This window comes from Astyanax mexicanus, chromosome 1 (assembly GCF_023375975.1).
Source record: "Astyanax mexicanus isolate ESR-SI-001 chromosome 1, AstMex3_surface, whole genome shotgun sequence".
In the NCBI taxonomy this organism is placed as follows: Eukaryota; Metazoa; Chordata; class Actinopteri; order Characiformes; family Acestrorhamphidae; genus Astyanax; species Astyanax mexicanus.
In genome coordinates this window covers 23075499-23091349 of record NC_064408.1, presented here as the reverse complement: position 1 = coordinate 23091349, position 15851 = coordinate 23075499, and the positions used below count along the sequence as shown (strand labels likewise).

The 15851-nt window shown below is 38.5% G+C and overlaps 1 protein-coding gene across 6 annotated transcripts in view; it reads right to left on the bottom strand.

Moving 5' to 3' along the window:
* arhgef28a (Rho guanine nucleotide exchange factor (GEF) 28a) overlaps positions 1–15851 on the bottom strand; it is a 200891-nt gene that overhangs the window by 56249 nt on the left and 128791 nt on the right. For 4 of the 6 annotated variants that reach the window (XM_049475014.1, XM_049475022.1, XM_049475019.1 and 1 more), the window contains exons 8-9: positions 8083–8129; positions 7113–7179 (exon numbers count right to left, since the gene is read on the bottom strand). In XM_049475014.1, the coding sequence (XP_049330971.1) occupies positions 7113–7179; positions 8083–8129 (114 nt within the window). Of the gene's footprint in view, positions 1–1530; positions 4467–7112; positions 7180–8082; positions 8130–15851 lie in introns of those variants that run through there. The other 2 variants (XM_049475032.1, XM_049475035.1) reach the window with 2 other exon arrangements.

Sequence of the window (15851 nt, the reverse complement as noted above, 5' to 3'; positions counted from 1 at the left end):
TTCAAACAGTGACAGGTCTCATCATTTAGAACACCTCTGTAGAAGTTATGTACATAAATCTTTCAATATGCATCAATATGCATATGCATGCCATGGAAATTACCTACTTGCATCTACTTTTTGTGTTCAGTGGAAAATTATAGGAATGGGTTTTTACATTACAAAAAAAAATCTGTATTTATTTATTTTTGTGTCTGTATAAACACCCCAGGATTTGGGCTTGCATATTCAGACATATACAATTCTTAGTCTGTAATTATAATCTTAAATAAGATTAATTAACTAATATTACATTTAAAAAATGCAGTGAGAGTTATTTCTCAGAGGTGATTTACTGAGTATGCTCTGGGAAATATGGTGAAGACAGCCAATTAATGAATGTGTGTGTCTGTTTGTAGAAGGTTCAGATGTTCTCTCTGTCTGAGTGTATGATGAATGTGTGTAATGTCCTTCCAGCAACAACGGAATAATCTGATCCTGACGTCAGTGAAATTGATCACACACACACACACACACACACACACACACACACACACACACACACACACACACACACACACAAAACACACACAAAACACACACAAAACACACACAAAACACACACAAAACACACACACACACACACACACACACACACACAAATCAATAAATTAGTTCTCTTCACAACAGGAGACAGAGTCTAAGGTGTACTAGACTCATGTCAACATTATCTCTTTTGGCAAAATAATCACATACATAGATAAAGCTGGCCACAAATAAGCTTTTGGTACGACTTAACGGAAAATTCACGGTTCGGTTCACACCTCGGTATAAACCCCACAGTTCTGTATGTTCTTGGCACGGTTGGTGGAAATAATTGAGAGGCTGGGCATTCTGTATAGCCTTACCTTTATTAACTTCATAATAACAATGAATCTTTATATATCTTTTATAACCATATTTTGTTTTTTGGGATGGAATGCTGTAACGTGGCTCAAGCTCTTTTATTAAATTCTAGAAACCAGGGTTCTCTCCTACTGTCATCATGAGAAGCTTCATCTTTTTGCTCTTGTTGGAACAAACAAACAATGAGCCTTATTGTGGGGCTTTATAAAGAACAAAAACAACAAGCATTACTTTAAATATTTTTTTCCCTAAGAATATTACTGAATGCATTTCAGTGTTTGCGTTCTTTTTAAGAAATAAAAAAATTAAAAATTTAATTATAATATTGGCATCAATCACTTAAAAATTAATTAAAAATCATGATTCATTCTTTTTTTTTCATTCATTTTCTTCAAAAAGAAAGAGAAAAAGAGAGAGAGAGAGAAGCGGTGCGAGAGAAAGAGAGACAGCAAGAGAGATGGCAGGAGAGACGGCGTGAAAGGGAGACACGTGAGAGAGAAAGAAATGGCGCATGAGAGAGCTGCATGAGAGAGAGAGAGAAATAGTGCGCAAGAGAGAAAGAGAGAGCGCCTAACCCTGCGTTCACACTGGAAATGTACCAACTCAAAATGCATATGTGACTATCTTCCCCCCTTAACTTGTTACCTGGTTTGGCTACCCTTTTCCGAATCCTCATTCTGGGAAAGGAGGGCCAGGAGTAGTTAAATGGAGAATCTGAGTCTGAATCCATGGTTTACTTGCTTGCTTGTTTTGATCAGAAAAAAAAGAAAAAATTGTGTGTTCCAGAGGAAAAATATGGATATGCTCAAAAAATGTCCTGAGAAGACTGGAGGCGATGGGACGAGGCAGACACTGATGACTGTGTGTGTGTGTGTATTTGTGTGTGGAAAGGTAGCCTGGACACACTATACTCCTACTTTTTTGGTACTGAGTGAAGTTAAGACCTCAAATCCCCCTTGTTCTGGCACAGGAGAGAAAGACAAGGCCTTGTTTTTTCTACACAAGGTGTCTGGAAGAATCCAGGAAGGGCGGCCAAGGTTTAGCAATCATTAACCGGCCAATGCTAATGAAGCCCCAGGAGGTTCCCTGGGCATGAAGTGGGCAAGAGGACTCGCATACCAACACACATACCTGACACACATCCCATACATAAACAACACAACACACTCCACTGTGCTGCCCTATTAAATATACAGCACTGGGATAAATCCACCCCTGCAGGGCTAAGATAAATATACCAGGGAGAATAGTGGGACCTACTGCTAGAAACTTTCAGCAGTTTTATATACAAAAGCTATAACTAGGAGACATTTAATACTGAAAATGACCACTGTAACATTCTTTACGTATGAAAGATGAATATGTGAGTATACGAAGAGAATACAGGTTTATAAGTTTGCCTGTCTACAAAATGACCAGCTTCACTTTATACAAAGACTCCTTATATAAACTCCAGCTGAATAAACTTCAATTAGCCAATGTTAGTTAAACTGGTTCAACCCCTTGCCTAGACAAATACACCACTGGACTATACTTTAGAGAAATCACACCAGATTAGAAAGTCTGTGAAAAATACTGTAATGTCAATTGTAAATGTGATTCTAATGGCTGTCACAATTATCAAAATCAATTAACTGGATTAAATATCATTTAAAATGTGCTCTTTTTTTGGTAATCTGCCATATTTACTCTGAAATCTATGCAACACTTATTAATAAATGAGAAAAATCAAAAGGCCTTTTTATGTTTTTGTAATTTGCTATTTTACAAAGATCAATTTTGATTTGCTAATGTTCAGTTTAGTCTATTTTTAAAGCGATAGTCTGTAAGTTTGGTGGATATGGGGAATTAGAGACCACTCTTTTGAAAATGTATAATTGTGAAGAGCATGCAAGAGAGTAGTTTTAATGCAGGCTAATGCAAATAAGTTAATATGTAAAATTCTCTATATGGAGTATTCTGTTTTGTTCATTTTGTTAATCTATGAAATACTGTTAAAATGTAGAGAGCAATTACATCCAACAAACCTACCAGACCACTCTGGTTTTATAATGAGTATATTAGATGCTGTAGAGTTTGTTGTGCCAGGACACTGCTGCTTTAAAATTTATTTATTTAAAAATAAAGATTTCTTGATAAATCATCAAAATGATCAGTAATTAAGTACTCTCTAATCAAAACAACATAGATAGGTCTAACGACTTAATATGCCTTTCTTATGTTTGTGCGTAAGACTATGCCCTCCACAACTCAGCCCTTTACGAGGCCTCCTGATGGCCCAAAGTCAACACGCTGATAACTCAAACAGACCCAGTCTCTGAACACCGTGGCTGAACATGCTGAAAGTAGATTACAGCCATGTGTGAGTGTCTGAACTGTTCTCTGCATGTGGTGGACATCCTGTCTCTCCTCGAAAGCCACACGTTCCACCATGAATATGCATGAGTTCACCCTATCTCTCAAGCAGAACCTGTCTGAGCCGATCTGTGCACAGTTAGACCTGTTTATATACCACTGGAAAATTGAATTATTGTGTGTAAAATCACTTGGATAATATCATTCTGCTGCAAATTTGATGCTCATTTAAAAATGAAAGCTACAAAGTCACAGATTATGTTTTATGTTATAATTGTAATAAGTGTGGGGAAAAATGATGAGCAAAGCTTGATAGCATTAAGAGCACTGTTATGATAAATCTAACTTCCAAAAATCGGGCATACACCTCATATTTGATCAAATCTCAAGGCAAATATTTGCCAAAAATTTGTATAGCATGTTACTGTACAGTATAGAATAAGCTCTATTAAAAATAAGCTGCTATTTATTTGCTAGTTATTTACTGTTAACCTATATGCAATATTACTGGTCACTGGTTACGACAACATAAACATACTGGGAACCATCTAATCTTCTTGAATCATTTTTTAGATTATTTTTTTTTGTAGTTGTTTATATTTTCTTGTATTTTTGTATATACAGATTTTGATTTTTATCATATATTCCCGGACACTTCTCTACGGTTCTGTGCTGCTGTAATATTCACGACATATTCACAACGCAAATCAATAAAACAGCCCAGTGTTTCCTCAGCCCACCAAAGCAAACGACAACTTCTCCTGAGAAAAGCCAGAACCTGAGAGTTGGAAGTGCTAGGAAGTGTGCTAAGAGTGTCTGGACGTGTGTGTTTGCAAAATCCTTTGAGAACACTTTCCCCCCCAGGAGTCAGAAGAAGAAAAAAAAATAGTAGAAAAAGATTCCAGGTTCCCGGACGTGGCCCAAGTTTACATCTCCGTTTCCAGTCCTCGCTTTTTCTGTCGTTCCGGGATCTTTATTCCATCTTTTCGGTGAAAACGCTTCTTAGTGTTCAGCTCAGCAAAGCAGGAGTTCCCCACTCCAGGGGAACGTTCTGTCGTAAAGTTTTAGAGCTTGTGTAAAAGGAGCTAAAAAGACACATTTAACGCTGAAAACCTCCAGTGGCGTTCGCCTTCAGTCCACATTTGCTGCTTGGCTGAGTGCTGAAGCCACGACTGTGTTTTAATCGCTTTCACACACTGGCCTCTAGCCCCAACTATCTCCTCCCTCAGCCATCTCCTTCCAAGCTGTCTTCTTTCTCTCCCTCTCCCTCTCTTACTCCTTGTGTGTGTGTGTGTGTGTGTGAGAAAGTATGTACTTGTATTACTATCTTTATAGACAAGACATACAAATAAACATTTCTAATCATTTAAATTAAGAGAATGTGTGTTGGATTTGGATGGAGTTGGGGAGACTGTACTGACTGTAGGATGACTGTTGGCTCATCCACTTCTGCATGTTTAAAAACAAGGTATTACTGAGAGCTCACATAGATAATATATTAAATAATACAATTAATGATCAGATCAGTTTGCATGTTATTGATGAACGGGTGGAAAGATGCAATGAACAATGAGCCCCTCACCTGGGATGCTGGTTACAAACACCAGACTTGATCTACCTCAACACACTACATATGGACATACTGTATCATTCCATTTATACACACACAATCACCCAATAATAATTGCTGATATACATGTACTAAATGTAGAGTACTTATCAGTGTAGTAAGAACAAACTGTAATTTATTGTATTATGTTTTTTGTTTGTCTGTTGTCCTTTTTTTTCTATGCACATTGTCCTTGCAATACTATCTGTATACGAACAATAAAGTTGAACTGAAATGGACTGAACTGAATCATGTTGTTAATGGCCAGCTAATAAGGCTTCATATTCATTTACCCAAACTTTTCAGAACTGTTCATGTTCTATTTAAAAACCAGTGAGATCAGAACTTAAATGTATCCTAATTAGATTTTAGAGATTCAACAAACAGAGGATAACAGGATTCAGCTACAGTAACAGATGTCAGTGGAATGTTTGGGCCTATGAATAATCAAATGAATGAGTGGGAGAGTTGCAATAATAAAGAGTTGGAGTCTGTGGTTAATGTGTGTGTGTTGCTTAGGGGTGGGTGTGTGTGTGTGTGTAAAACTGGCAAATTTACAACTTCACTCCCAGTAACAACACTCCAGCAGTAGTGTTTTTTTTTTCTTTTTTTAACTACAGAGCATCTATTCTTACAGGCAGTTCACCCCCAACAACTTGAAGGAAATTAGCATTCTGCATCACCACAGCGACTAAACCCTCCAACTCAGCATCTCGTGTAAGAGAAGTGCTGAGAAGTTTGTGTGTGTGTGTGTATTTATGTGAGTGTCTATGTGCTTGCAGATGAGTAAGCTTGCTGTCTGTGCTCCTGCAGAGTTCATGTAAGGAAAAAAGCCCACCCACATGTTTAGCCTTGTTAATTTTAGCTATTGCATTTTAGGCCTATTAACATGGACAAAAGATGCAATTTGCTGTTAATAATGCTGTTACATATCCCAATTTGGATGTGAAATACAATATATATTAACATCCCAATTTTTCTCATTACAGACTAAAAAGTAGTTTGGTGTGTGTGTTCAGTGTCAGTACGTTGTCAAAGTGTGAGGCGAAGTGCTGCAGAAAACCCTGACCTCAATCTACCTCCAGTCAAGTTATGTAATATGAACACAGTCTGCAATGTGAGGAGCTCCCCCTGTTGCCGTACACAGGTAATGCAGTTTGAGTTTCCTGTTATTCAAAGGAGTTTTCACAGCAATCACAGCTATTTTTTTTTTTATCGTATAGCCCTAATTACTGTGGCCGAGAAAGCCCAACGCAGTGCAAATTGAAAAGCGCTGCAAAAGCACAAAACACATCCATCAAAATTACAACACAGGCGCAGCAAATAGAAAAACGCGCTGCAAATAGAAAAACGCGCTGCAAATACAACCACAACACAACGGAAGTGAGTCACAACACAACAGAATTTTCCCGGGGGACCTTAAAAGAGGCTGTACCAGCTAAGCTGCGTCTTCAGTAATGTCTCGGACTTCACTATGTGTACAAAGGACAATAAGTGGCAAACAAGGCGTTTTGTGAAGCAGAACTTTTAATAATATGCACACAACCGTGGTAATCACAGGTAATAAACATAACTTACTTTTCAGAAGCTTGTTTGCCTCTTATGGTCCTTTGTACACAGCTGGTACAGCATCTTTGGCTGTGCAGATTTAGGATTGAAGCTTTTAGAAATTTTAGCTATTGCTCATTAGTTATCCATTTATTAGCCCACAATAAATTCAGAGCAACATCCATCTTTGAAGTTTAATGAGTGTAAGACATGCTATTTTTAGCTAATCTGCTTTTATGCATTTATCTCTGCATGTTCTAAATTGGTGGATAATCATAAATGTCATCTTTGCTGCAAATTTAACCATCAGAGCTTGTTAACATTCTCTCTTCTCTGCAATTACAGGCGGTTTGGCATCAGTGTGAGTCTGAGTGTGACCCAATCTCAAACCCCAAACCCAATCTCAGAACCATTCCTTCTTTTGTCATTTCTATAATATACGTCTTACCCTCTCACTCTCACTAATTATATGTAGGTAATATAATCTCAGGTTTGTGAAGTAATGGATCAATTAGATCATACAGCTTCACTCACTCTGCCCTTCCATTACTGATACAGTGTAGTGGTGTAGTGGTATTAATAAGTGTAATAAAAGAAATAAGTTCCAACAATGTCTAGAAAGTTTCTATAGTAACACTAATGCTAAAAATTATGTTCATGGAGAAGGGTATTCTAATGCTAAAGAATGAAAATATATAGAGAGATAAATGAATACCTGAACTACATGTGGCAGGACTGTCTTCATCTTCACCCAGGGAAAGAACAAGCTGTTCTTCAAAGACCTGATTTAAAACAAAACAAAGACACAAATATAAATACCTCCTCTATAAACAAACACATTAGGCTTTATATTTAAGTACTATGAATGTTTCTCTCATTACTCATCAAAGGTTGTCTTTACCTGAATAGCTACTTTTTTCCCACCCCATCATTAAAATCACATACAGAAAATGATCTGACTTTGTGATCCCTGGTTACTCATTGTTTTTACTGCAAAAATGTCACAGTCATGCTTTGATGCAGAGCTTCAGTTGAGAGCTCATTTTATTAGTAAAGTAAAGTTCACACTTTACAAAAGTTCTCAGTTTACAACAAGAGTTTAAATCTCCAGATGAAAAGTAATATATAATGTTCAGGAGAAATCTGTAAACAAGCTGTCACTTATTTATTTAGGGTTACTTACATCTGTTATATTATCATTTATTAATTTGACAAGGAAAAACTCATTTATTGCTGAGTTTTATGTACCGTAATGTGCTTTCATATATTTTGCACATGTATTTCATGTATTTTCTTAAAACAATAGATTTTCTTTCTTATTGTTGATTAAAGGGTCAAAAATATCAACAGGAAATAAACTACTATTTTGAGCTAGACCAGTAGATAACTGCTAATGGTTTACATGGTACATAGTTTAAAGATAATGTGGAGCTATTTTAGGAAGATTTTAAATTAGATCTTAAATTAGATCTTAAATTATATAAACATATATCAAAAGTTAAAAGATTATGCAATAACACAAATATTTCACATGCTATAAAATAATAAGATCATAGCTGGGCTTTTTAATTCCAGTAACCATGAAAGCCCCAATGAACAACAGGTAATTCTTATTTTTTAAGTAATACAATTAATTAATTCACACACATATGCATAAATTAATTAATACACAAAGAAACACTTACGCTGTCTGTGAGAGCAGAATCCTCTATGCTCATCCGGCTGGTTAAATCTGCAGGTAAGACAATAACAAAATAATCCAATGAATCAACAAAATTCATGATTCATGACAAAACATAAACACTTGCTGTAAAAAATAAGGGCATGCAAAAGTATACTTTTATAAACAAATGATACCTTATCACATATCATATTAGTCCTACATCAAATTGACAAACAAAACAAAAAATAATAAAATAAATCTCTTCTTATCCACTATGAACAAGTATTGAACACAATATGCCTGTGTATCAGTTGAGAAAAGAGTATACTGAGCCAGACAGGCAGTAAAGTCTCACACACACACACACACACACACACTCTCACACACAAACACATTTTGGAACGAAGCCAGAGCAGTAAAGCAGCAATCACTATGGTTACCAATGACAGGAAGCTTGTGTGCATTAAGTGCAGGAGGTCTCGCGGGCTAAATCTGCTTTTGCTGGAAACACAGCTCGCTCCTTTGTCCACTGTTGCTTCTCTCTTATCCTATTTTCAGTGCTTTTAACACCACCTGTGGGTATCTTTCTGATCTCTCTCTCACTCTCTCTTACACTCTTACACGCACACACATACAGCTACAGTGCTCAGAAGTCAGAAGACATTATGATTACATAGTGCTGACTGAGATGATATTAGTCATGTCCATAAACACGTGGACTGAAACATCATTATTGCAATTTTAACTGTAGAGCCCAGAGTACTCAAGTGTAAACTGATGGTTGTCAGGGAGTTCATGCACGTTTTTAATCAGGTTACTGCATTTATCAGATTTTTAACCCATTTTTGCTCTATTTTAATGAGCTTAACGTATTCATGTTAAAAACATGAAGCTCTGATTTCTTAGATTGAGAGTAAGGTCTGAAAATCAGACTCTAGAAATCTGATAAAGAGAGTTGACAAATTGTATCCCTCACTCCATGTATACTCTTAACCGGAGTAAACTTTGATTTATCAGTCTATGCATTCGTGAAATCAGGCATGGCATCAGAAATAAAAATATTACCTGCAAGATGGCAAACACTTTCTGAATGATGATGAAACTAAATGATTTAAACAATCGTCTTCTTCTAGCTGATGTATGTTCATATTGGTCACATTTATATAGTCTGAGCTAGGGCTACACGATAGATCATTTAAGCATCGTCATTGCGATGTGCACATTGCGCAATAGTCACATCGCAGAACGTGCAATGTCAGCTAAGACAATTGAATTAAACACATTGTGCTGCAATGTTTTGATTCTTGACACTAGAAGTAGATACACAGTAGATACACAGTGTTTTCATTTTCTGAGTGAACAGCACTGTCTCCGTCTCTGTGCGAGTGACAGGCTGCTGCTGCCTGAGAAGCGTGAGAGGGAGGGGGTGTGGGCTGCTAGCCTGCTGAAAGCTGTGCACCTCAGTCCACCTCAGATATTACCAGTTACAGCTGAATTTATGCTTTTAATCCCAGAAAAACGCTCTTATTTATATTTTAATATGACATTTAAATGCCTGAATAAAGGTTATTTATTGTCTTTTGCTGTTTTGCTTGGGTTTTCAGTGCTCGGCTGACTCTACAGCGCTGATTCAGCTCTTGGTGATATCACCTGTGTGTTGTCTCGGGTCAGGGATCTGGACCGACCAAGAGCTGAATCAGCGCTTTAGAGTCAGCCGAAAAAAAAAATACATTGTAATGTCAAATTGTTCCAATATCCTGCAGCCCTAGTCTGAGTTCCATTACCCAAGTTCATGTAAGCGTAATGATTGAATTTCTGACAACCCCCATAATCTGCTATAATCAGAACATAATAATAATGATTCACTGTATAAATTAAAACGCACATGCACTCACACACACACAGCTTATGTAGTCCCTGTAGAGCACATGTGTCAAACACAAGGCCCGCGGGCCAAATGTGGCCCGCCACGTCTTTTTATGTGGCCCGCGAGAGCTTGTAAGATCTTAGTGTCTATAATAAATAAGTCAGAAGCGTTCTTTGACCAAAAAATACATTTCCCACAATGCTTGTCGATTGTATTACCCGCAAAGTTACGGCTTACTGCCACTACACGGCAGTGTAGTCATTGATGTGGAAACCCTGCCGGAGGGAAGGTGTAACTTCGCGGGTGGAATTGAGACATATAAATGTTTATCCCATAATGTCCAGAAAAAGAGAAGTTGATGCAGACGGACGGCTGTGCTTCAAGGCGAAAGACCGGTATGCCTTTTGTGTTACGAAGAGTGTTACTGACCAAAATAAACGCTTTTTAGGAGAGATATAAGTTCTGTGTAAATATTTATAAGACAATACCTGACAAAATCTGTTTTAATGACGTTAATAAACATCACTGGGACAGCGCTAGTCGCAGTTTCACCGCAGCAAAGTACGAGGACGTGAATCACTTATCTAACCAGCCTTTACTGATTTCTGCCCTCAATAACCCTTTCAATAACCTCCAATAGCCTTTAATAGTCTTCAGTAGCCTTCAACAGTCTAACCTTGCAGCCGTGGTGTGTCCACTAAACTCCGTAGTTATAAACATCCTGAGGTTAGCAGCGTGCTAACTGACCTGTTTATAATGTAATCCGAGCAGTGACTCATGCTCTAAACGGCTGCTGTTAGGTGATTGGGCTGAAAGATGAACTGTAGAGAGCTGTATTATTCGGTTACAAAAATCTTTATTTCATACACAGAAGAACTTAAAAATTTTAAAAACGCTCCAGACTGGCTGAGCTGAGCCCTGTAGCCCGTGGCTGGGCTGTAGCTCTGACTCAGTAAAGACTGCGGACTTGTGGTGCTGCTGCTGCAGCTCCCACTAGTGGTTGGATGAGGAACTGCTAAATCTGAGGAAATGCTATGTTCTTAACAGCTCACAATTTGATTTTATATTTATTAAGCCTTATTTCAGTTAATAATTTCAAAGTTAATATAACTTGATGTCATTTCTATTCACTTGAATAGTTTGGTTCTTGATTGATGGAGTTTTTGGATTTCATGACATGACAAATTAAAAGGATTTATGTTAATAGAGCAACAAGCAAACATTTTTTCCATGCAACTGTAATATTTGATTGAATAAATAATATATTGAGAGTTATTTAACATTAAGGAGTAATTACATTCATTTACATATATTACATTTGGTTACATTTTATTACATTTATAAGTTACATCTGGCCCTCGGAGGACAGCCAATATGCCAATGTGGCCCTCGGCCAAAATGAGTTTGACACCCCTGCTGTAGAGAAATGTTTGTAAGTGACCCATACATGTGTTTAATGTGAACACATGCCCTGTCCTGAAATGACTCAACCTGCATACACACACCCAAACCAACATCATCTTATGCATGATCCACAAACACCATGAACAACAACAAATCAATCAACTAGCAGCACAAGCCTTCCCAGCAGACGTTCACGATCAGGGATGAGGAAGATCAGGAACATTAATGTTGTTGCCGCTATAACTATAACTAATTCTACATTAGCCACAGCTGCCATGCTGGTGACACTAGAGGAAGACATTAATGTGTCACAATATATATATATTTTTTAAGTCAAACCAGTCTAGGCAGGGCTTCCGAAAGCACTGTAGCACAAAGATCAATGAGAAATGGTAGGACAAACATTCCATAATCCACAAATTAAGACAAAGTTAAAACTAATGTAATATTTATAAAAAAAACTCTAAATACCTAATATATCAGCATATACAAAAACAAAAAAATCTAACAAAATTATAGAATTAAACAAAACTGAAACTTACACCTACATTTCTTGACAAGCTTTGAAATAAATGCATTTACTCTATATTAGTGGTGTCAATTAAAATAATAGTATATACTTGTATGTTTGAGGGGAGATAAAAATCAACGTAGGGTGCTGGAATAAAGAATTCATGATTAATTGGATTGTAAATGTCTCAGCTCAGTTGTGAGGATTTCTGAATTCGAACTTAATTAGATGAGAATAAAAATCTCAGTGATGAGGGCAGGAAAGCGTGTGCGTGCTAGAGAGAGAGAGAGAGAGAGAGAGAGAGAGAGAGAGAGAGAGAGAGAGAGAGAGAGAGAGAGAGAGAGAGAGAGAGAGAGAGAGAGAGAGAGAGAGAGAGAGAGAAAAACAAAGCTCCCTGACTGGGTCTGAGCTGGAAGCTCAGAGCGCGCCGTTCAATCGTCCAGCCAGAAAACAAATCAGTGCGTCAAGTGTGGGTGGGGTAGATTACGGCGGAAGTAGGGGTCAAACTTGGTGCCTTAATTAACTTGCGTTAAAAAAATTGTAACGCATTACTGATTACAAATTAACAGCGTGCGTTAATGCTTTAACGTTGACAGCCCTAAAATAAATACAATAAATTAACAATATATACATATATATTTTTAAAAGAAAGTAGTGGACATCTTGTGAGTTTAAGGAACAAAGCTTGGTTCCAGCCAGCGCAATTAATTTCATTAGGGCCCGAGCACCGAAGGCGCAGGCGAAGCCTGCACCGGAGGTGCAAAGCCCTATTGTTTTTGGTCCGTTTATTATTAGGGCCCGAGCACCGAAGGCGCAGGCGAAGCCTGCACCGGAGGTGCAAAGCCCTATTGTTTTTGGTCCGTTTATTAGGGCCCGAGCACCGAAGGCGCAGGCGAAGCCTGCACCGGAGGTGCAAAGCCCTATTGTTTTTGGAATGTTTATTAGGGCCCGAGCACCGAAGGCGCAGGCGAAGCCTGCACCGGAGGTGCAAAGCCCTATTGTTTTTGGAATGTTTATTATTATTATTATTAGGGCCCGAGCACCGAAGGCGCAGGCGAAGCCTGCACCGGAGGTGCAAAGCCCTATTGTTTTTGGTCCGTTTATTAGGGCCCGAGCACCGAAGGCGCAGGCGAAGCCTGCACCGGAGGTGCAAAGCCCTATTGTTTTTGGTCCGTTTATTATTATTATTAGGGCCCGAGCACCGAAGGCGCAGGCGAAGCCTGCACCGGAGGTGCAAAGCCCTATTGTTTTTGGTCCGTTTATTAGGGCCCGAGCACCGAAGGCGCAGGCGAAGCCTGCACCGGAGGTGCAAAGCCCTATTGTTTTTGGTCCGTTTATTATTAGGGCCCGAGCACCGAAGGCGCAGGCGAAGCCTGCACCGGAGGTGCAAAGCCCTATTGTTTTTGGTCCGTTTATTATTATTATTAGGGCCCGAGCACCGAAGGCGCAGGCGAAGCCTGCACCGGAGGTGCAAAGCCCTATTGTTTTTGGTCCGTTTATTAGGGCCCGAGCACCGAAGGAGCAGGCGAAGCCTGCACCGGAGGTGCAAAGCCCTATTGTTTTTGGTCCGTTTATTATTAGGGCCCGAGCACCGAAGGCGCAGGCGAAGCCTGCACCGGAGGTGCAAAGCCCTATTGTTTTTGGAATGTTTATTATTAGGGCCCGAGCACCGAAGGCGCAGGCGAAGCCTGCACCGGAGGTGCAAAGCCCTATTGTTTTTGGAATGTTTATTATTATTATTATTATTATTATTTTTATTTACAAACTTCGCGCCCATTTTTGAGGCCTTTCCGATACTCGAAAACTCATGCATTTTGGCACAGACATCAAAACCCGTGAAAAATTTGAAATTCCATGGTTCATGGGTTTGGGCGTGGTTCAGGAGCTCTATAGCGCCCCCAAACGTTGCCAGTGGCCGGGATGAAGTTTGTCCAATATGCACCAACTTTGGTACACTCATTGACCTCCTCATGCAGAACAATAATCACTCGGTTTTATCAGACTCCGCTCAACAGGAAGTCTGCCATTTTGACAGGAAGTCGCAAAATAAAAAGTTTCCCGTGCTGGTTTGGGGGGGTTATGATGTTCGAAAACTCATAAAACTTGACATGCCTATCTGGCTTAGGCCGTACTTTGAGAATTAATTTGAATTTTGTAAATTCATCTTTAACCAGCTCTCTAGCGCCACCTTTTTTACATCACATTTATGGAAAGCACTCAGCCTCTTGATAATTGGCAGATTCAATAAGGCCTCAAAATTATTTAGAAACGTTTTGTCATTTTTTTTGTGTGTAGCTAAATGACTCTACAGCGCCCCCTATTTATTTTAGCTAATTAATTAACTGTGGCCTTCTCAAAAATTCTCCAATATTCATGATATTTGGTAGAAACATAGACAACATGATCCCGCACATATTACCAATAGGCATGCATTTGCTCCGCCCAACAGGAAGTCGGCCATATTGGAATTTGTGACATTTTTACACATTTTTCACATACTCATTCGAACTCCTCCTAGAGTCTTTGTCAGATTACCTCAAAATTGGGCGTGGATAGGCTCCAGACATAAGTGGAGATAAATTGCGAAGGAATAGTCAATAGCTGAAACGGTGTCATAATGGCGGGCAATTGATTAACTAGAGACGCAACACTAAACCAAAGTGAAACCATGACACGGTCAGAACACAGATGATTGGAAATTTCTGAAATTTGGCGAAAACACAAGAGACATCATTAGACACGTTTGCCGTATTGGTGGGACTGACTCCACCCAACAGGAAGTCGGCCATTTTGAAATATGTGCATTTTACACACATTTTTTGCATACTTTGTCGAACTCCTCCTAGGGAATTTGTTGAATACTCTTGATATTTGTCAACAATAAAATACTAACACACCTGATGATAAATTGCGAAGGAATAGTCGATATCTTAAACGGGGACGAAATGGCAGACAGTTGAATTGCTTGAGATACCCCATTAAAACAGGAAGTGAATACATTCTTGTGTTGGTAGGTGTTTGAGGAGGTTAAAATGGATGAAAACTCACAAAACTTTACAGGCCTGCTTGTTTTACGTGGTCCTTTGGTCTGAAATTGAAATTTCATATATACGCATTTCATTGGCTCTATAGCGCCACCTAGGTTTCAATGAATATTTGACATTACGGGAATAATCAAAAACTCTTGAAAATTGTCAGATTGCATAGGACCTAAAAACACATTACAAATATTGTGATAATTTTTTCATGTGTAGCTAGCTGACTCTACAGCGCCCCCTAATTTGTTCAGTTAATAAATTAGCTCTGGATGTGTCAAAATTGGTCTAATGTTCTCCAATTTTGGTAGGAATGTAGATACTGTGACCCTGCACATATTTGCAATTGGCTTGTATTAGCTCCGCCCAACAGGAAGTCGGCCATATTGGAATTTGTAAGATTTTTACACTTTTTTTCACAAACTCATTTAAACTGCTCCTAAAGTCTTTGTCAGATTACCTCTTATTTCACTGTAAATGAACATCTGACATATTTGATGAAAACTGCCAAAGGATTAGTTGATCGCTAAAACAGTGACGTAATGGCGGGCAATTGATTGACTAGAGACGTAACACTAAACCAAAGTGAAACCATGACACGGTCAGAACACAGATGATTGAAAATTCATGAAACTTGGCAAAAACACAAGAGACATCATTACACACGTTTTCAGTATTGGTAGGACTGACTCCGCCCAACAGGAAGTCGGCCATTTTGAAATATCTGCATTTTACATACATTTTTTGCGTATGTTGTCAAACTACTCCTAGAAATTTTGTTGAATTCTCTTGGTATTTGGTAAAAATAAACACTGAACATATCTGATGACAAATTGTGAAGGAATAGTCGATATCTTAAACGAGGACGAAATGACGGACGGTTGAATTTTTGAGATGCCACCTCAAAACAGGAAGTTGACACCTAGGTAATGCAAGGTGTTTTGAGGAGGTTATAACTGAGGAAAACTCACAAA